Here is a 23193-nt window from a genome sequence, read left to right on the forward strand (position 1 = left end):
ACCACCAGGGAAGTCCCTTGTTATAACTTTAAGAACATATTTATGTAAAATGGTTGATGTTTGGTATTCTTGAATTATGATGTATATTTAGTATAAATGGAAATAGTCATTTTTAGGTTGTTGAATTTTCTTTCTTGAATTCTTAGAAGGCTGCAGGTTTAGTATATCACTTCATTTTTAATCCGTTACACATAGGTTGTAAATACATGTGGTATATGCTTAAAGAAATAAAATAGTAATAGATTTGTTTTCCTGAGAATATCTCTTGTAAATATTGGTTTATAGAAAATTGGTAGAATTTAAACTTTGCCCAGCTTTGAAAAAAGTAGAAAATTAATCTGAAATTAGCATTTTAATCTGATTTACAGATTGTATTTATGGAATATATTCATTACTGTAGTGATTTATCTTTTTTTAAATACTTCTCAAAGGGACATCTTCATCATCCTGATGAATCATCTAATGCGATTTTATTTATTTACTAGAAGGTGTTTTTATACTGTGTTTATCTTAATAATGAGGTTAATGTGCCGCAGTTCATTAGCAAATCACACATTAGCCCTCTAAGTCTGCTCCTGGTCGTGGTAAGGAATTTTACTTAGTTTGTTCACACAATAACTGGTTTTTGCATTACAATGAAGTTCTAACCAGTTGACTTTTAAATCTAATGTGAAAACGCCAAGTGTACATGGGAGTTGGTCACTTTTCATTATCCTTTATTTTACTTGGAGAAATAATACATTTCTCACCAGTCATCTTGAGTGGAAGAATGCACAATCTTTGTGGCCTGGCTTGATGTATGAATGTAAATTCTCCAAATTCCATTTAGAGCTAACCTATAAATTATAAACTAATTTCAATTATTTAACTTTTTAGAGCTAGAAATTTTATTCATTAAAGCAAAAATTTCATGGCTGCTTTAGTTGAGGAACAAAATCTTGATTAATTTTTTATGTGGCTACAGATGCTGCTTCATTAAGTTTCTCTGGCTGCTAAAATGGAAAAGAGCCAGAACCTTTGAGTTAGGAAAGTAAAATCGCTGGAAATCAGACACTGTTTCAAAGTATGGCATGATCAGTGGAAAGAATAACAGAACTCATTTAAAGAAGTCTGCATAAGACATTTTATAGGTAACCACTATGCATGGTTAATGAACATGTGAGTTTAAGATATCTTGTAAGCATTGTTACCTATATTTATTCTTAAGGAGATGTTATCCTAAGTAGCCATTAAAGAAATAAAAATTTTTAGTGTGTATATTATTTACCACATCTAGAAGTTCCCAAATTACCACGGAGATGAATCTGACACCGTGTGGTTCTTACACAGATCATTGTGAAGCTTCTGTATTTAGAGACATGAATTACTTACAAAAGACATTCAGCAGATTTTTTTGGCAGAGTATTCGCCAGCAGTGTTCCCTAATGACTGATGAGACACTGTACTTTCCACCATAGATACGTTGTTTGCCAGTAGAAACCTTCAGGTATGTGTGTTTTCGGCAGGAGCAGAAAGGAGTTGGTAAGGAAACGGAGAGTGGTTCTTTGTATTTAATTTTTCAGTGTTCTGCATATGTATGTGCTTTGGAGAAAATTTTGTGGTAAAGTCAGGTAAGCTCCTTTTGAAGAAATATCTTTTATGTGAATACTTTAGTAGGTCATGTTTCTGATAAATCTGTAAAGAAAATTTCCTTTCTATGATTTAAGATTTTACATAGGGGAAATGATTTTTAAATGTGGACACAGTAGTCGAGTATAGTGATCTTAATATAGTGAACTCCTGGGTTCTGGAGTGAGCCTTGCCTGAGCTTGACATTGTGAATCTGTTAACCTGGTAGCAGTGTGAATTCAGATAAGTTATTAGAAGGCCTTGCTAATTTTTATGGGGAACCCCAAATAGTTTATGAATTTAACCTGGGTTTGGATTTTATGGTTTCTTCAAAGTATGAATTTAACTTTTTGGGGAATTAACTGGTTAGCATTGTGTTCACTTTGTTTTCTGAGTAAATAAAATAGAAGAAGTATTAGAATAGGAAATTGCTTATGTTGTTACTCATAATTTTGACTTATTAAGGATTTCTGAAAATGATGCTAAGGTTACAGTGTAGTTCTAGTATACAAAATCATAGCTAAAGGTTACATTTCTGAATCAGTTTTTCTAAGTTAGACTTTAGGAAGGAAAGACATTATGCCTATGAACTGACTATATTTCTTCATGTCAGAATTTCTGTGTTCTCATTGTCTTCTTTTTCTCTTAAAATAAGTTAGTTTTGTTAAATGCTGTGAAAATTGTGGACAGTAACAGACTTGACATAGCATTTCTATGTATCAGGTACTGTTTAAGTATTTTACCATAGGTTAGCATTTGATCCTCACAACAACCATTATAAGGAAGGAGATGGTATCAGTATCTCCATGTTACTGATGAGGAAACTGAAGCTCAGAGGTTAGTATCTCCCCAAGGTCAAAGCTGGTATGTGACAGAGCCAAGATTTGAACCTACAACAGTAGCAGCCGCAGAGCCTGTGTGCCTGACCCTGACTACTACCCTGCAAATCCTTTTTACATTTTGGATTGCAGTAAAACATTGTTGAATAAAAAGGTTCTAATACCATAGCAATCTGAGCATGAAATCTTTGGAAGCTAAATTAATCTGTAAAGGTGATTTTTAATTTGTATACTGTTTTCTGGTAGATATTCTAAAGTGCATTCCACTCAACTAATTCTCAAAGTACTACACCTATACTGGGTGTGATTAGTTTTGTGTATTTTTGATTATTTAGATCAACTTAATTTTTATTTCCTCTATGTTCTCCATGTAAAATTAGATTTAAATTTTAAATTACTTTTTATTGAAACATAATGTATACACTTCGGAGTGCAGTTATCATAAGTGTGTAGGTTGTTGTATTTTCACAAAATGAACACGTCTTGTGCAACCAGCACTCAAATCAAGAAGTAACACTAACAGCAAGTCCCCTCCCCCAGTCCACTATCCTGACTTCTACTTCCATAGAGTAATCTCCCCTTTTTAATATACACACACACACACACAGAATCATTATTGTTTCTAGCTTCTTTTGCTCAGCATTATATTTATGAAATTCATATTTTGATGAGTACTAATATTCCATTGTGTAAATATACTTATTTTACTCATTCAGTTCTTGCTGGCATTTTAGTAGCTTTGTTGTTTTACTGTTGTTAGGGTTAGTGCTGCTGTAGATATTCTAGTTCACGTCTTTGTTGAACATATTTGCATTTTTGTTGCATATATAACTAGGAATAAAATTACCGGGTTGTAGGATATGCATATATTCATTTCTAGTAGATACCACTAAACACTCTCACTAGTGGTATGTGAGTTGACCTTTTTCCACTTCCTTTCCATAAAAAATTGTTTTATTCAGAAGGAGTGCAGATTTCATTGTGTATTCTGTTTTTTTGAAATAACTTTACCGAGGTATAATTTACATAAAGTAAAATGCAGTAATTTCAAGTGTATAGTGGGAGTTTTGACAAATGTACCACCTGTGTAATCACCACTCCAATTAAGAAAAATATTTCCACCATCCCACTATCTTTTCTCAACCAAACCTCACACTCTACCCATGCCCCTGGCTACCATTGATGAAATTTCTATCACTGTAGCTTAGTTTTTGCCTGTTCTGGAACTTCTTATAAATGGCATCTAAGTACAGTATGCTCTCTTTTGTGTCTGGCTTCCTTCATTCAACATAAAGGAGCTTCATCCATGTTGTTCCATGTATCAGTAAATTTCTTCCTTTCTTATTGTTGAGAAATACTGAGTTTATTTTTATGAAAAAAGTTATTTATGTACAAATCTTGTATTATTTCTCTTGAGTAAATTCCAAAATGGTCATGCCATTGGACATTCCTACTAGTAGCATGTAAGAGTTCCCATTATTCCACATCCTTTCCAACACTTTGTATATTTAATCTTTTTAATTTTAGGTCTTCTAGTAGGTGTGGTTTATTTTGTATTTCTCAGGGGCTTATTGGCTATTTTCATATCTCTGAAATGTCTTTTCAGATCTTTTGCCTTTTATTGGGGCTATTTTGTTAATCTAGAATTCTGAGAGTCTGTATTCTGAAAATAAGGATGTTTTTGGATAAGTTTTGTTTTGTGGATATTATCTCCCAGTCTGTATTTTGGTTTTTCATTTCTTAATAACATTGTCTTTGTAGGAGCAGAAGTTTTTAATTTTGGTAAAACCCATTGCATCCATTTTTTTGTTTGTTTTCATTGAAAGTTAGGGCTTTTTATGTCTTTGACTAAGGTTACAAAATTTTTTTGTTTTGATTTAGATGTTTCCTAAGTTTAGCTTTTGTGATTTTTCTTTTTATACGTGGGTAAGGTAGAGATCAAGGTTTTTGTCTCATACAGATATCTAGTTGTTCCAGCACAATTTGTTGAAAAGATTGTTCTTGCTCCATTTTATTACTTGGCACTTTTGCTGAAAGTCAGTTGACCATGATGTGTGTGGGGGTCTAATTCTGGACTCTACTCAGTTCCGTTTGACCTATATGTATGTGCTTTTGATGATAGCTTTTATAAGTGTTGAAATCAGATAGTATAATTTCTCTGATTTTGTTTTTTTCAAAATTATTTTTTCTATTTTTAGTTTTGACCATGTTTAAATAAATCTTAGATTTGGCTTGTCAAAAAAAAAAATGCCTACTGGGATTTTGTTGGGTGTTGCTTTGACTCTGTAGATAAATTGAAGAGTATTGACAGGTTACCAATATTGGGTCATTGAGTCCCCTAAGAATGAACATGGTATCCTTTAGATTCTCTTTAAAATCTCTCAGCAGTCTTTTATAGTTTTAAATATATGTATCATGTCCATCCATGTTTTGTTAATTGTATCCCTAAGTATTTAATTTTTTTGATGTGTCCATTGACTGGATCATAGAACTTTTCCGTAGAATTTTTCTCCTTTATCCTGTTAATGTGATGAATTATGTTAATTCTTTTTTTGAGTGTTAGAACACTGTTAGAACACCTTGCATTAAATAAAGCCCACTTGGTCATTGTTTATATTACATTTTTAGTAAATTGATGAGCATTACCATTATCCCAGAAAATTTCCTTCAAAAAATTCTTTTTTTATCTTTGCCCCCCTCTCACCCCAGTGTCAACCATTGTTGTGGTTTTTCTTTTTTGACTATAGTTGAGTTTTGCCTGTTCTAGAAGTTTATGTAATTAGAGTGAAACATAATATACTTTTGTGTCTGGCTTCTTTCACTCAGCATGTTTTTCAGATTTATTTGGATTGTGTATACCAATAGTTTATTCCTTTTTATTACTCAGTAGTATTCCAAGGTATGAATATACTTGTGTTTACTCCTGTTGATTGATGGACACCTGGACTCTTTCCAGTTTTTGGCTCTTAAGAATAAAGGTGCTCTGACCATTCTTGTTTAGTCCTTTTTGTAGACATGTATTTTAACTTCTCTTGGGTAAACACTAGGGAGTAGAATTGCTGGATTTTACAGAAAATGCATGTTTACTTTTTTATAAAAACTGCCAGATCTTTTCCACAGCATTTGTATCATTTTATCCTCCCAGCAAAATTTATCAGACTGTTGGCTGTTTCACATCCTTGTCAACATTTGGTATTGTCAATTAATTTTACCTGTTTGGGTGGGCGTGTAGTGGTTTCTCCTTGCGGTTTTGTGTTTCCCTCATGAGTAATGAGCACACTTTTTCACGTGCTTATTGACCAATTAACATCTCTTCCTCTGTGAAGTGTCTATTCAGATCCTTTCTGCATGCCTTTTGAAATTGCCTTGTCTTCTGTATTTGTCTTTTTTTAGTTCTAGGATTTCCTGTCTTTTTTTTTTTTTTTTTGGCTGCGTTCGGTCTTCACCTAGTTGTGGCGAGCAGGGCCTACTCTTCGTTGTGGTGCGTGGGCTTCGCATTGGGGTGGCTTCTGTTGTGGAGCACGGCCTCTAGGTGCGTGGGCTTCAGTAGTTGCAGCACACCTTCCCTGGAGCATGCGGGCTTCAGTAGTTGTTGTGGTGTGTGGGCTCAGTAGTTGCAGCATGCGGGCTCTAGTGTGCACGGGCTTCAGTGTTGTGGTGAGCAGGCTCAGAGTTGTGGCTCACGGGCTCCAGAGCACAGGCTCAGTAGTTGTGGTGCACGGGCTTAGTTGCTCCGAGGCACGTGGGATCTGCCCAGACCAGGGCTTGAACCCATGTCCCCTGTGTTGGTAGGTGGATTCCTAACCACTGCACCACCAGGGAAGTCCTTAGGATTTCTTTTTAGAGTCTGGGTAGAAGTCCTTTGCCAGATGTATGTTTTACAAATATTTTCTGTTTTCTTAACGAACAGAAGTTTTTAATTAAGTCTAATTTATCATTTCTTGATTTGACGGTTATTGCTGTTTATGTCCTAAGAAACCTTTGCTTACCACTGAGTTATGAAGATAGTCTTCTGTTTTCTTCCAGGATATTTAGCTTTTATGTTTGTTAGTTCTATAATTCATCTTGAAATAATTTTGGGGTATGGTATGAAGTAAAGGTCAAGGTTTTTTTTCCTTCTATAAACCATTTGTATATTATAGAAAACATTCTTCCCACCGGGTTGCTTTGGCAGTTCTGTTATTGAAAGTAAAATGACTGTCTACATGAGGGTCTAGTACTGGGTTCTCTAATCTGTTCCATTGATCAGTTAATCCTTAATACCCCACTGTCTTGATTACTGTACCTTGTTTTATCTTCTTCCAGTTTTGTATCTCTTTTTTACAACAATGTTGGCTAATCTAGGTTTTTGTTTTGTTAATTTCTACAATAAAAAGCTGGTGGGATAAATAAAATTTTTTAAAGAGGTATAGGTCTATACAGATTTTCTTATTATTCTGACCATATTTTTTGTTGTTACCTGAGGCATAGTTATAATAGCTGTTTTTACTTCACCATCTGGGTTATCACCAGTGTTGGTCTCCATTGTTTTTTCTTATCACACAGTTTTGATTAGTCTACAATTGACAGCAAGAATCCAACATCACATTGAAAACTGTAATTATATCATTGTAAAATTTTTGGTATATATTCTCTCCATATCCCCTTCTCACTTCCAGCAAAAATGAGTGTTTTTTACATGATCTCTATTGTTTTTTCACAGGGCATCTTCTCTACATTCAGTTTCATCCAAGTCATTCCGGGATTTCTTACTAGAAGAAAAAAAATCTATTACTGGCCAAAGCTCAGGAGACAATGTCAAAAAAGTTTGTTTTAAAGGAATTGAAAGTTCCCAGGCTGCAAAAGTTGTAAGGTAATAATCATTTTCCTACCTTAAAATGTGCTGTGGTGGTTCTATATCCTTAAATAATCTTTAAAGGTAGATTTTTTATACATTCTTTTACATTCAAAATTAACGTATTTTTTTTAAGATAGATAATTTTGGTATAATTGGCTTGCAGTAAATTGTATATATTTAAAGTATACAGTTTGACGAAGTCTGTCATACGCATACCCTCGTGCAACCATCATCACCAGCTATTGAAGTCAGTGCATAGATTCATCATTCTCAGAAGTTTCTTCATGCCCCTCTGTAGTCCTTCCTTCTCTGTCCTGTCTCCTTGTAGCTACTAACCTGTTTCTGTTATTATAGACTAGCACTGATATTCTGTAGTTTTATATCAGTAGAATCATTTAGCATGTGCTTTTATAAAAATCTTTTACTTAGCATACATTTTGAGATTCATCCAAGTTGTTATGTGTATCAGTAGTTCATTCCATTTTATTGCTGAATAGTATATTTCTTTGTTTGGCTATGAACCCACCTGTTTATTTGCATCTGTTGAGTGACTTGGGCATTTCCAGCTTTTTCTCTCGCTATTTTTGATACTAATTTTAAAATACATTGGACTTCAACAAAGATGTTTCATATTATAAATGCCTACATGAACCATGAAAATCTAAACACAGTTTCACCATGATCCGTAAATTCTCTTAATTATTATTCAAAAAGGAACCAAACATTCTTGGGGCATCAGATAGTTTTTTCTTCCAACATTGGCGTATGTTTCAAGTTGGTTAACTAAATGGAGGGTTTTTTTTCCTACTTCTGCTAATATGACATCTCCCAAATAATATACTCCCTAGAGTGTTTCAGGGAGTGTTTGTTTAATTACAAAATGATTAAAAATGTTAGTTGTGACCAGATTAATAATTTTGTTTTTCATAATAATTTTTCACTGTCAAACCTCTTTTTTTCCTCCCTAAACGCTTTTTAAAAATCAAATCTCATGTCCAATTATTTTATCAAACAGGTAATATAAACTTCTCTGATTGAAGTGAGGAGAGGGGTCTGGGAATCAAACTAATTTAACCTCACCTTACCTACCTGTCCTGTAAGCAGCTCCTGAGGAACTGTCAGAATCTTCCAAGAGCCTTGGACTGCTGGTTTAGATGAACTGTTTAAACATAGTTCTGTTTTTGATTTTGTGACTGGCTTTCCTATGTACATTTACAGACAAAGCTCTTGAGCCACATACTTACAGTACAGAAAATCAGAGAGAGATTACAAAGGACCTGAAGAAGTCATCTGGTCTATCTTCCTAACTTTTCAAATACTTTTGAGCAGTGTAATGCTTTTTAGCAGTGTAATGCTATTTTAAAATAAAAATCTTAAATGGAACCCTAACACACAAAACAGATAGATAAACCTTTTTACATAATGTTTACTTAGGCTATTAAGGCTCTTTTGATAGGCTCATAAATACAAATTGGATGCAATGTAAGACGCTGTCTTAATGTTGACAAATATTTATTAGCTGCTCTGTATCAGACATTACACTAGGTACTAGAGTTACAGTGGTGAACTGTAACATAGCCCCTGCTCATGTAGAACTTAGTCCAAAAGAGAAGAGCAACCTTATTACAGAAATGATTAATTAAAAGAGTACAAGGCATTATGAAGAGCAAGTTTATCAGCCTCAATGTTCAATCTGTTTCTAATTTTGTCTAGTATTTATTTCAATTAGGATTTTCTTAATAAGTCATTATAAATGAGAACAAATCAGCTCCTTGGCATTCCATGTCCAAACTACATTCGAGTGCTCCTTGTATACATACACACACTTATCCATATATATTTTTTATATATTTACTTCATTAAATGTAGCATTACATATGTATACACATCTCATGAGGTTTTTCTATTCAAAATTTTAATTAGAAAAACATTTTAATTGGTTATTTATCATCCTCTGTAATGACCCTACATCTATTATATTAAAAAAAAATGAATAGTCTTCTGATAGAAGAAAAAATGTTAAGTTATATGATAAGTTATATGATGAGTGTTGTCCTGTAGACCATGCTTTTAAATAGAAAGACATAACTTCTTTATTTTTCCTACTTCAAGACACACAAATCTGCCTCTATTTGTATTCATCTTATCTTCCTTTCTTGTTTTACAGTAGAAGAGTTATCCTTCCCATCTAAGGCTAGGATTTATACCTGTACCTTGTATCTTAACCCCTTTCCACTTCTGAAGGCTTCAACTATTTAAGTAGATTTTTTCCCGTCTGGTTTTGAACATGCACAGGTCTCTCACACGTGGAATGGGTGGGGTAATCGATCCCCCACTTATCCCCCACATGTTTTCTAGCAATTGTCCTATTGTTACCAATTTCCTGTTTCCTTCACAGCCAGATTTCTCAAAAGAGCTGTCAGCACCCGCTCACTTCTCAATCACCCACTCACTTCTCAATCCATTCTGGCTTCCAATCCCATTACTAAACTGAAACAGTTCAGGCTAATAAGTTCAGCAGTGACCTCCATATTGCCAACACCATGGACTTTTTACATGACTCGTAGTACTTGAAGTTCACTTATAGGTCGTCTTGTCATTTCACTTATATTCTTTCTATGCTAATATTCCTGAGCTTCTATGTTATCAGCTATACCCTAAAGACTCAAAGTTAAACTGCCTGTCCACCTCTGTTATCTGAGCTTCACACTTAATTCTCCATCTGCCTTCTTGATGTCGCCATCCTATTTGGATGTTCAGAAATACCTTCAACTTTATGTCCGAAACCAAACTTAATGTTTTCCTCATAGCCTTATCATAAAACCAAAATCAAACAAAAACACAGACAAAACATAAAACCAGCCTATTCTTGATTTCTCTTCCTCAGTAAATGTCATTTGCAAGTCTTTGACATGTCCATCTTCTTCAGCAATTTCCATTCTTTCAGCAGGACATGACAGTTTTATCCCTTAAGTATTTCTCAGATCGATGTATTAACCTCATCTCCACTGCCATCACCCTCATTCAGACTACTGTGATCTTTCACCTGGGCCATCTGAGTAAGCCTCCTAACTGGTCTTGCCATAGCCTTTCTTCCTTCTCTACAATATATTGAGCTAGTGTGTGTGGTGGTGTTTTTTTTTTTTAATGCAAATCTTAACCTCGTAGGATAAAAGCTAGCGTCTTATATGGCCTTCAAGGCCCACATAGTCTAGCCCCTGCCAGCCTCTTTAGCTTTATCTTTTAAATAAGATCTCTGTATTTTAGCCACCTTGGCCTTCTCTTAGTTTCTCAAATACCAGTTACTTCTTCCCACTTACTTACCCTTTGAATAGTCGACTCTCCTCCAATCTCTGTTCAGTCATATTTGAAGAAGTCTGACTTCTCTTATTCTCTTACTGGGTCATCTCACTCATCACACTTAGCACAGTTAGAGTAGTCCCTCCTGATCTGCGGTTTTCCTTTCCGTGGTTCTGGTTACCCGTTGTCAACTGTAGTCTGAAAATATTAAATGGAAAATTCCAGAAATAAACAATTTTTAAGTTTTCGCTGTCTTGAGTAGTGTGATGAAATCTCTCGCCGTCCTGCTCCATCTTACCTGGGACGTGAATCATGCCTTTGTGCAGCATATCCTGCCCGTTAGTCACTTAGTAGCCATCTGCGTTATCAGATCGATTGTCAGGGTATCACAGTGCTTGTTCAGGTAACCTGTACTTTACTTAATAATGGCCCCAAAGCACAAGAGTAGTGATGTTGACAATTCGGATACGCCAAAGAGAAGCCATAAAGTGCTTCCTTTAAGTGAAAAAATTGCAAGTTCTCCACCTAATAAGGAGAGGAAAAAAACTGTATCCTTAGGTTGCTAAGATCTATGATACAAGTGAATCTTCTATCCATGACATTATGAAGAAGGAAAAAGAAATTCATGCCAGTTTTACTATCATACCTCAGAATGCAGAAGTTACGGCCACAGTGCGTAAGTTCCTAGTTAAGATGGAAAAGGCATATTTGTACAAGATATTTTGAAAGAGCGAGAGACCACATTCATATAACTTTTATTACAATATGTTATAATTGTTCTATTATTGTTGTAACTTTCTTACTGTGCCTAATTTATAAATGAAACTTTATCATAGGTATGTATGTATAGGAAAAACATGGTACGTATAGGGTTCAGTACTATCCGCAGTTTCAGGCATCCACTAGACTTGGAATGTATTCCTGTGGATAAGGGCGGAATTACTGTAAACTTACTATTGGTGTGATTCTTTGTTTAATGTTTTCAAATACAAGTATTTTAATGTCTCTATTTTTAGCTGTATGTTCAGTGAGAGCGAGGAAGATTGATCTTTGCTCATCACTGATTAGAATGTTTCCTAGCATGTGCTCAGTGAGCATCTGGTGAATGAGAAGAATAAATGAAACAAAATTTTAGCTGTTTCAAGTACCGTTTACTTCTAATGTAATGAGTTATGTTGTATGCCTTAGATGTATAAATGTTAAGGTATGAATGTTACGATTGTTTTTGTAATATTTTTACATTTTAAATATTGAATGTATTTTTTTAAATTTATTTTCTTTGGATATTTTTATTTGTCGTGGAACTTTAAAAATTTTAAGGATATGTGGTTTCATAGTTGATCGCTAGGGTGTGCTATAACATCAGGCTCTTAATTGTGAAAACTGGTATGTGCTGTTAGACTGCTTTGCAAATTTTAGTTAAAGGAGTGTGTGATAGTATCATGCTCTCTGATATATCATGCTCTCCATAGCTTGGGTGTTTGGCAAGTGGAAGTTAATGTTTTAAATAGCTGTTTGTTATCATCTGATCACTGAGAAAGAAAACAGCTTGGGTTTCATTTTTAATTTTATCATAGAAAATATGTTATCATAGGAGAGCTTTTTTTAAAGGAAATAATAAAACGTAACAGATAAAGTAAAATATTAACTCAGCAAATTATGGGACACTAGATATACGTACAGTATTCTACTGGCCTCTTGGGTATATATAAAAGTATAATACACAGGCGCATCCTTAAATGTGTTTGAAATCAAGTTGGTAAGTCTATGCACACACGGAATTTAACTGACAGAGCAAGAATAAAATTGCAGTATAATGTAACAGTGTTAGAGAAGTCGCAAAGCAATATATGACTAAGTGCTGCTGTATGAGTGGTTCAGAGAAGGAAAAATGACAGTGGGCTAGAGTTGTCTGGAAAAACTTCATTGAGGAGGAAAGGCTTGAGTATTACGTTCATAAACACTTTTCCTATTCAGTCGCAAATACTTGATTGTTATATTTATGGCCATATGAATAGTGTTAGAAAAATATCGAACTATTTCATTGCTACTAGCTTTTGAACATAGGATGGGATTTTTAAAAGAAGAGAGGAGAAAGGGCAGTATAAACAGGAAATGGTGGGAATTAAAGCAAGAAGACAAGAATGCTTATGATTCTTTAGGGAATCAGGGTGGCAGGGATGGAGGGCTCATCCTAGGAAATTCCACAAATAATAAATTCTTGTTTTAATTGTAGGAAATGTGATATTTTTTCCCCCCAAGGCTAGGGAACTAGAAGAATGGCAGTGTTGTTACTTATTGATGTGCAAAGAAGGATAATGCAGTTTCTGTTTATCGTTACTTCTGTATTCTTTTTCATTTTAATGTGTTTTCTTTCATTTTCCTTTCACTTAAATACCTCCTTATGTAATTCTAGGCAGAAAATGTGATCTTGTGTTTCTAATTAGTAAGAAAAACTATATGTGAGACAAAATCATTATATCACTCTAATTTTAATATAAAATCTTTGTAAGTGGGATAATACAAAATTCTTTTTAAAAATAGTCAACTATGGGAGCAAAAAGTAATTTAGTTTTTCTCTTGAAGTCTAAATTTGGCAAGATTAATATTCTTCAGTTTGAACAAAAATCTTTGAAAGATTTTAGCCAGCCCTTTTATGATGGTTTTATTTTCAGAAGGCTAAGTTTTATATGGATTATCTATTGGGATGTCTGTTTGTGTTGCAAATACCTAAGGCTTAATAATGCTGTTATTTATATTTGTTTAGTCATAGCTCTGTTTTATTTAGCAATTTTGCTTCATTGTAAGATGAAATTTTGACAGACTTATAGCTGTTTAAGTAAATTTATAATTAATGAGATTATCCATAGGAAAATCATTAATGCAAAGAATTCTAACATCTTATGAAAACAGATTTAAGTCTAATGCTTACAGCAACACTCTGTGAACCTTTCTGAAATGAGAACAGTAATGCCTATCGTATGTGAAAGTACTTTATGAATTATAGAATGTTACATAGATAAAGCTGTTATGCTTAAGCTCTGATTGTGTGGCTTTGATTTAACAAGGCCTATACAAGATACTTTAGTCCTTATATTCAGTTCTGTTTGCCAGTGACATCATTTTCAAAGATAGGGCTTATAGTTGCTGCTTCTTACTTAACAATTAAAAAATAACTGGTTCTACATGATTTTTGCATTTCTTTGAACGTGTCAAAACACTTTAGCTGATCCCTAGACACCAGGATGATTTTTGAGCACCAGTTTATCATTATCTGTTATAATTTATTGTCCTAGAAGGCCTCTAATCTCCAGCCCTGACTGACTGAAGGACCTTTCAAGGAATTTAACCAAGGGGATTTGCATAGAACATAGACTTTTCCCATTTATTTTATAGTCATTTTAGTTTAGATTCTCATCATCTCCTAACAGGTTTATCCCAACAGCTTTCTAGTTATCTCCTTGGCTTCATTTTTCTTCTGGCTGGAGTCCTTTACTTCATCCTGGAGATTCTCTTATTTTTTTTGGATGTCATAGGTCAGGTATCCGGCAGGATTCAAGTCATAGAACTTCATTAAAACTAAGAACCTAATAAGTACCCATTTTCATTTCATTTTGTATTTCAGTACCCACATCTGGAAGGAAGAAGTTATTAGTAATTCGAAAGAATAAAGATTTTTTTAAGAGAAACTCTGCTTTTATTCTGTCCCATATTTAAAATCCTTTGGCTTTCTGCTTCAGTTATTTATTCTCTAATTACTTTTTTTTTTTTTTTTACAAACAACTATGTTCCAGGTGTTTTGCTGGACACTGAGATACAAAGATGAAAGAAACAGAGTCCTGTACCTTGAGAGACTAGTCTAGCAGTTAAGACAGACGTGTGTGTGTGAAGTTTTAGAACAGTAATTGAAGTGCTTTGAAAAGAGGAAAGGTGATATTTGAACCAGTCCTTAAAGAATGAGAAGACATTTTTAATGGACTGTATTCTACACTACAGTGTATAGAAAATACACTGTATTCTGAGTGAAAAAGGCCTGGATTTGAGTTCTGTCCTTACCATTTCCCCAATTTGCGAGTCAGGCAAATTGTCGAATATTCTTTGAGTATTAGTTTCCTAATCAGTATAACGGAAATAATGCATGCTTTCTTCATGGAGTATTAGAAAGATTAAATGAGATAATGTATATGAAAATACTCTCAGTGAATTTGCCCACTCACATCATTTCATTTTAACTTATTTCCCTCCTAATCTCTTAATCCAATCATTCAGTTTATTGAAGAGAACAACCTACCTTTACTTAAGCCAACAAAATCTTTTACTGTTCCATGTATTTGTATGACCAAAACCGTATCTCAATGCCACTCCTCTCAGCTTTAATGTCATTTCCTCAGTGAAGCCAACAGTTTATACCCTCCTCCATATTGTTAATTTCTCCTGTGAATCCATAGTACTTGGTACATATTGGTATAAATATTAATTATATACTCTCACATTGCTTTGTCATTCTTAAATACCTTTTAAAATCGCTTTTACTGTTAAATACCTTTTAAAATCGCTTTTACCGGAGTTTTTTTAGTGGAGGGGACTGAGTTTCAATCAGCCTGATTTTCAGTACCATAGTGCTGAAACAAACCCAATAAATGTGCATAAATGAATCAGGAAGTCAGTATTTTAGGCCCTGCTTGTTCACTTGCCGTTTGACTTTCTGTTGTTAAAACCCAGCTAGACCTAAATTTGCTTATTGCTGAAAAGAGGGCATTGGATTAATCTAAGTAATTTCTAGGTATCTTTCTAAGCATAGAATTCCACATTTAGGTCATGCTCTGTAGCTCCTTTGTTAATTTTTCTCCTTACAGGAATGCTTCTTACCCCCCCTCATTCTATAGCCCTTTTATTGTCTTCTCCATGGTTTTTACAGTCCTTATAGTCAGAAGACCTTTAAGTTTGTTTTCTTAAATTCTTTTGTTGTGTTATGTCATTTTATTGTTTCCTGATCTAGTTTGTGAGTTCTTAGAAGGCAGATTGTGTCTTAAGTTTCTGTCCTATCAGCCACATGTAACTCATGAAGTTAGAACACACCCTCTCACCATATACAAAAATAAACTCAAAATGGTTTAAAGACTTAAATATAAGACATGACAATAAAACCTCCTAGAAGAGAACATAGGCAAAACATTCTCTGACATAAATTGTACCAGTGTTTCCTTAGGTCAGTCTCCCAAGGCAATAGAAATAAAAACAAAAATAAACAAATGGGACCTAATCAAACTTACAAGCTTTTGCATAGCACAGGAAACCATTAAAAAAAAAAAAAAGACAGCCCACAGAGTGGGAAAAAATATTTGCAAACTATGAGACTGACAGGGCTTAATTTCCAAAATATACAAACAGCTCATACAACTCAACAACAAAACGACCTATCCAAAAATGGGCAGAAGACCTAAATAGACATTTCTCCAAAAAAGACATACAGATGGCCAATTGGTACATGAAAAGATGCTCAACATCACTAATTATTAGGGAAATGCAAATCAAAACTACAATGAGGTACCACCCTACACCAGTCAGAATGGCCATCATTAAAAGGTCTACAGATAAATGCTGGAGAGGATGTGGGGAAAAAAAAGGGACCCTACTACACTGTGGGTAGGGATGTAAACTGGTGCAGCCACTGTGGAAAACAGTATGGACGTTCCTCAGAAAACTAAAAATAGAATTACATATGATCCAGCAATCCCACTCCTGGGCATATATCCAGACAAAACTATAATTCAGAAAGATACATGCACCCCCTAGTTTCATAGCAGTACTACTGTTCACAATGGCCAGCAACCTAAATGTCCATTGACAGATGAATGGATAAAGATGTGGAATATATAAACAATGGACAATTAGCCATAAAAAAGAATGAAATAATGCCATTTACAACAACATGGATGGACCTAGAGATTATCATACCAAGTGAAGTAAGCCCGAAAGACAAATACCATATGATATCACTTATATGTGGACTCTAAATTATGACACAAATCTATGACACTGACATAGAGAACAGACTGGTGGTTGCCAAGGGGGAGGGGGTTGGGGAAAGGATGGAGTGGGAGGTTGGGTTTAGCAGATGTAAGCTATTGTAATATGGAATGGATAAACAACAAGCTCCTACAGTATAGCCCAGGGAACTATATTCAATGTCCTATGATAAACCATAATGGAAAAGAATATTTTAAAAAAAGGAATGTGTGTATGTTATGTGTGTATATATATATATATACACAAACGTGTATAACTGAATGACTTCGCTGTACAGCAGTAATTAACACAACATTGTAAATCAACTATACTTCAATAAAATAATTTTCTGTCCTATCTATAATCCTTAGAGTGTCAGAGTATTTACTGTATTTTTCTTTTTTCTTTTTTGCGGTACGCGGGTCTCTCACTGCCGTGGCCTCTCCCGTTGCGGAGCACAGGCTCCGGACGCGCAGGCTCAGTGGCCATGGCTCACGGGCCCAGCCGCTCCGCAGCATGTGGGATCTTCCCGGACCGGGGCACGAACCCATGTCCCCTGCATCGGCAGGCGGACTCTCAACCACTGCGCCACCAGGGAAGCCCTGTATTTTTCTTGCTTACAAAATTTAGACTATATATTATAGTCACAAAATTTGGCTGCTAATTATCTTGTTTCTGTATATTTTGAAGCTCAGTGCTAATTTGTCACTCTTATTCATAAATGTTACCAATATAAAACATTCTTCACAAAGTTGTCTGTATTTCCTAACATATGTTTGATTACAGTAAATTGGCTATATGAATATTATTAGAAAAAATAGACCATATTTTTTGGGGGGGGGAATATAGTTGATTTACAGTGTTGTGTTAGTTTCAGGTGTACAGCAAAGTGAATCAGTTATACATATATCTACTCTTTCTTAGATTCTTTTCCCATATAGGCCATTACAGAGTACTGAGTAGAGTTCCCTGTGCTATACAGTAGGTCCGTATTAATTATCTATTTTCTATATAGTAGTGTGTACATGTCAATCCCAGTCTCCCAATTTATTCCTCTCCACCCCGTTTCCCCCTTGGTAACCGTAAGTTTGTTTTCTACATCTGTGTCTCTATTTCTGAAAAACAGACCATTTCTTGCAAGATCTTTCCCCATGGTATTTTATAACTACCTACAGATTTTTTTGTTGTTCTTTACTTACAATTTCACAGGTAAGTCTGATTGCATATATTAATTTGTCTTCTGAGTCAGGGCCTTGCAATTCCTCCTCTGTATTTCTATTAATAAGCAATTTTACTAATGGTACTAGAAGCTTTAATCTTCAGTTTTTGTTTTGCAGATGTTCTACTCATGCTTCCCCAGGACCAGAAGGCAACCATAGGTGTACCACTTCTAGATAGGTAACCATAGGGGTACCACTTCTAGATAGTCCCAAGTAAGGTTAATTGATTAGCTGTGGGACCTCAAAGCTAGACTGCTTTTTAGCACTGAGAGAGAATATTAAGAAATTGGGAATAGTAGAATGTCTTATCTGAATACTTTCTGCTCCACAGTTTGAGTTACCTTTCTGTTTACTTATATAGCTTAGCTCCATTCCAGTTTTTGGTGTTTCCAAAGTTTTCTCTACAGCACCAATCCAAAGAAAATATTAGTTCTCCTTGTTTCTGTTTGTCACTTTGTCATTCTGTAAGTTGAATGCAAAAGCTTCCAGGTCCCCTTATATTATAGGTCACAAGGAAAAAACGTAACACTGTTAAAGAGTATTTCAGAGGAGATTTTGTGTGCAAAATTTGGCAAGATGAATGAAAACTCATAATTCCTGTTCTTTCAGTCCCTGGCTGTGTTCTTCATTGCCTGCTCCTTCCGTGCTAGCGCCAGTCACTTTTGCATCTATTGTAGAAGAAGAGCTACAGCAGGAAGCAGCTCTTATCAGAAGTCGAGAAAAACCCTTGGCTTTGATTCAGGTAAATAACATGCTTATTTGGGTTTAATTTAGGGTAAGAACTATACTACATTTCATTCTTAGGTCTTAAGAAAATTCTCTTTGTTTGCTTTGCAGAGGTGCATGTATTTATCACATTAAAATGTGAGTGCAATGTAAAACAAAACTGAAGCATTCAGCAAGTATTAATTGAAGGTATTCAGGATAATTAATTTACAACTAATAAATTGTGCTAAAGCTAATATTTTTAGCACTGGTGATGCTTTGGACTGTTTTTGAAAGTGACCAGTAGAGAACTTGGCATTATCTAGCTCTACACCTGGATTCTGTATCAGTAAGAGTTCTTAGGTTGTAAGCCACAGACACCAAGTCAGGCTAACTTAAGGAGAAGAGAACTTTCTTGAGAGACACTGAGATTCCACAGACTTAGCTGAAAACCAGATAGCCAGGCTTAGGAAACAGACAAGACTCACAGTTGTCCTAAAGAGCTTAAAGAACTAGATCTATACAACAACAGAAAGTATCTCACAGGATGAGCAATTGGAATGAATGGATTCCAACAGCCATCTTCAGTTTCTTTTTCCTTGCTCTAGATTAAAATCAAGGGAAGGTGGGTATCTGATTATTCTAACTCAGGCCTCAACCCTTCTCCTTTCGAAGGGGATAACAGGATACCTATTCCACTGTTTTGTATGCACAGAAAGTGGTAGTTCCACAAAAGGAAATTGGAAAGCTAATAGGATCCTGCTCGGTTTATAATTGAAGGAGTAAAGCAACTTCTCTTTTTTCCTTCCTCCTTTCAGATTGAGGAGCGTGCGATACAAGATTTATTGGTTTTCTATGAAGCATTTGGCAACCCTGATGAGTTTGTCATTGTTGAAAGGACACCGCAGGGACCACTGGCAGTACCTATGTGGAATAAGCATGGATGCTAGTTCACCATGGAGTTGAGATACGATTTTCATAAGTTGTGACTGTTATACATAAATGCTATGGGAAAAGAGTTCTTACAAGTTTGGTAACAGATCATTCTAGATAGAATAAGAAAGGATTTAATTTCTTTACTGAACTTTAAGCATATACTGTTTGTATGATTAAAATGAAATCCCTCAGAATTGTGATTTTAGTAACCTTTTGTGTAAAAATGTGTGAGAGGAAAAACTTATTTAAATAGAACTATTTTTCTGAATAGTCTTAAAAGGAAAACATGAGTGATTGAAGTGTAAAATTTAAGAGTGATGCATTAAAAATAACTTTCCATTTGAGAATTTGGGATAAATAATTGAGAAGATTTTTGCCAAATATCATGTTTTTTTTTAGTGTGACATTGATAAGCTTTAAGTAGGAGTGTCAGCCATTACTTTTGATCCATTAATGGCCAAAATTTTGCATTTGCTATAGTAGTTATGCCTCCATTCTTGTGTCTTTTTCATCAGGCTTTGAACGTTCTGGCCTGATTTTTAAAGCCTGAGCTGCTTGAATGCCATTTTATTTTGGTTTCAACAGCACATTCTCCATTTTGCATTGAACTGTGGAGTATGGTGGAAAGGAAATAAGAATACTATTCTGAGCAGCTTAGTCTAAAATAATAGTTTCTTACAAGATTTGGAGTCATTGTGGGGATTGTTTTTGGATGGGGAGAGGAGGCCTTATTGTGACAGAATCCATTTCTGAAAGTGTTACAGTTTTCTAAAATAAATGCTTAATTATACATATAAGAATTGAATAGTTTGGAAGAAGGCTGGTTTACAGTTACCTTTACAATGTTACATAATCAGAAATTCTCTGAGCCTGGATTATATGAATAGACATAAACATTGTTTTCTTTACAGTATGCTGTTTGGGTTGTTTTTGAGTGGTTAAATTAAAAAAAAAAAGTTAAATCTGTGCTTCAGCACCTAGACAAATTGGGAAAGTTAATGTTTCTGAGAAATAATAAGCCAAGGGGAACATACAGGCAAATCACTGCTATAATTAGGTTGACGAAAATATGGCTGAAATTAACTCAACACTTGAGCTTTAGCTCCACCCAGAGCAGCAAACTTGTAAGCAAATGTGCAATAAAAAATAATCTTGATCCATGTCACTGTTACTGTGTGTTTGATATCTTATACTATATTGACATCTATTATAGGAGGAATTAATAATGATTCCTAATATCATATATTGTAGCCAGTATTTGAAGTTGATGCTGTATCCATTCCTTAACTACTTAAAAAAGGGCAGTTTTCCTAAAGTGCACCTGTATGTTTGAGTAAATTGAGAAACAATGTATTTTATAATGTTTTATGGATGTTGCTGTAAAGAGATTTTCTGAAGTAACTGATTTATTTCATTTGAACCTTTGATTCTTCCATACTTCTTGGCATCTTTAAAGATGCCATGAAGTGATGATTTTCGTGTACTCCATGCTGCCTGGGAAGCACCCTAAGGGCCTTTGGTGAGTGGGATGTGAAGGAGGGGCCAGGGTTGACCAGTCTCTGGGGTTTTAGGTCTTCACAAACCTCATTCAGAGCAATTGCACTTTACGACCTGTTTTATATAGTGGGGTATTCGTTTGGGAGAAAAAAGTTCTTTTGCTAGTAAAATGAAAGGTGGTAAGCACTGCTATAAACTACATGAAGATAGCAACCTGATACACTGTGACCAAAAAGCCCAGGAAAGTGATGGGTTTTTTCCTTAACATTATTCTGCCTACAATAATTAACTCATCTTTAATCCCATGACTTTAAGAAAGTCTTAAGACTCTAGAAATGGGCAATTTAAGGGATCAGTGGGATGAAGAGGTTTTTAAGATTGCATAGAACTCCTTAGCCTAGAAAGGTGTTGATTGGATGGGGAATTGGGATTGGGGGTAGAGGTGTCAGAGCAGAATATGCGTAACATTTGCAAAATCAAGACCAGTCAGGTAAAGTCATATTTGTTGACAAAATACTAGGATTCAGGACTTCTCGTAAAGTCTAAACAGGTGGCTTTTAAAATAAATTGTAGACAGTCTTTATAGAGGAACAACAACAGATAGTCAGTTGAAAAAGGTATTGCTAGTTAATATCTTGGTTGGTTCTATACTCTTTTGGAGGCTGGGTTGTATTTTTTAGTTCATGATAAGGGGGTTGATAGCTGATTCATAAAACTTTATTTTTTTGGCTGCGTTGGGTCTTCGTTGCTGTGCGCCGGCTTTCTCTAGTTGTGGCAAGCAGGGGCTACTGTTCATTGTGGTGCACAGGCTTCTTATTGAGGTGGCTTCTCTTGTTATGGAGCACAGGCTTCAGTAGTTGCGGCACGTGGGCTCAGTAGTCGTGGCTTGTGGGCTCTAGAGCGCAGGCTCAGTAGTTGTGGCGCACAGGCTTAGTTGCTCTGCTGAGTGTGGGATTTTCCCGGACCAGGGATTGAACCCATGTCCCCTGCATTGGCTAGCAGATTCTTATGAATCAGGACTGCACCACCAGGGAAGTCCTGATTCATAAAATTTTAGATCTGAAGAAACCTTGTAGATTAACCCTGTATATTCACTTTATTATATAAATTGAAGAGCATGAACTCCAGAGAAAGTGACTAATGAGATTGAAATCTTCTGTCTTTTCAGTCTGGTCCACCTACAACTACACCAGACTGCCTCTTAGAAATTACTAATTTTCTGTAGCATTTAGCCAAGACTAAGAAAATATTAAAAAGCACTTAGTAAAAATACATATAACCCAGAAGCTTCCAGAATTATCAATTTAAGAACTATTTTCAGAAGAAACTGCAGCAACCTCCCACCAGGGAACTGGGGACAAGTGATCCAAGATATTCATGGTAATGTTGATGTATATCTTTTTTGCTTGAGGTGATGTTCAATCGTGTAAGATGCCAAAACAACCTGGTCTTCCCTATACACATGACCATCAAACTATATTTTAGACCCTATATATATTTCATTTTCTTGTATGTCTCTACTTGGCTGCTTGGCTATTTGTGTCAAAACTGAATTCTTGCCTTTTCCAAACTCTCTGATCTTTTTATTTCCTTATCTCTTAGTCTGTCATTCTCCTAAGTCATTAAGGTTAAACTTTTGGTTTCTTTGTCTCTTTCCCCATTTTGTCCCCACATTTATTGTCCAACTCCTGTCAGTTCTGTCTCTGCAATATCTTTTATCTAATTTTTTTCATTTCATTCACATTACTACTGCTGTTTTAGGTCCTGAAGTTTTTCTGAAAGTTCTCAAACTTTTTGGTGTCAGGATCCCTTTATACTGATTAAAATTATTGAGGACCCCAAAGAGCTTTTGTTTATATTCATTACATATCTATCATATATAATGTACTGCAGATTAGAATAAACTTTAAAATTTAGTTCATTTAAAAATAAGCCAACACATACTAACAAAATTTTTAATGAAAATGTAACTGTTTTACAAAACAAAATTAGAAGAGTGAGCTTGTTTTATATTTTTATATATATGAAAATATGTAACTCAGTATTTCAGGTTTAGGCCTTTACTGTCTGGTTTAATAGAGGACTCCTACATTCTCATATCTGTTTCCACATTTAGTCTGTTGTGAAAACAAATGTCATAGTGTCTGGAAACTTGAAAGACTGAGATTGCAAAAGGCAGGTAACATGTTATGAAAATAGTTTTGACCTCACCAACTCCTGAAAGGTCGAGAAAGTGGTCCAC

The 23193-nt window shown here is 35.0% G+C and overlaps 1 protein-coding gene across 4 annotated transcripts in view; it reads left to right on the plus strand.

The window, feature by feature from the left end:
* The window catches only part of IBTK (inhibitor of Bruton tyrosine kinase), a 114207-nt gene extending 93593 nt beyond the window's left edge, over positions 1–20614 (plus strand). For all 4 annotated transcript variants that reach the window (XM_060167230.1, XM_060167232.1, XM_060167229.1 and 1 more), the window contains 3 exons: positions 7150–7299; positions 18423–18555; positions 19337–20614. In XM_060167230.1, coding sequence (XP_060023213.1) covers positions 7150–7299; positions 18423–18555; positions 19337–19468 — 415 coding nt within the window. In that variant the 3' untranslated portion in view covers positions 19469–20614. The remainder of the gene's footprint in view (positions 1–7149; positions 7300–18422; positions 18556–19336) is intronic.
* The last annotated feature ends 2579 nt before the right edge of the window (positions 20615–23193 follow it).

The sequence above is a fragment of the Lagenorhynchus albirostris genome, chromosome 12, assembly GCF_949774975.1.
Source record: "Lagenorhynchus albirostris chromosome 12, mLagAlb1.1, whole genome shotgun sequence".
Classification (NCBI taxonomy): domain Eukaryota; kingdom Metazoa; phylum Chordata; class Mammalia; order Artiodactyla; family Delphinidae; genus Lagenorhynchus; species Lagenorhynchus albirostris.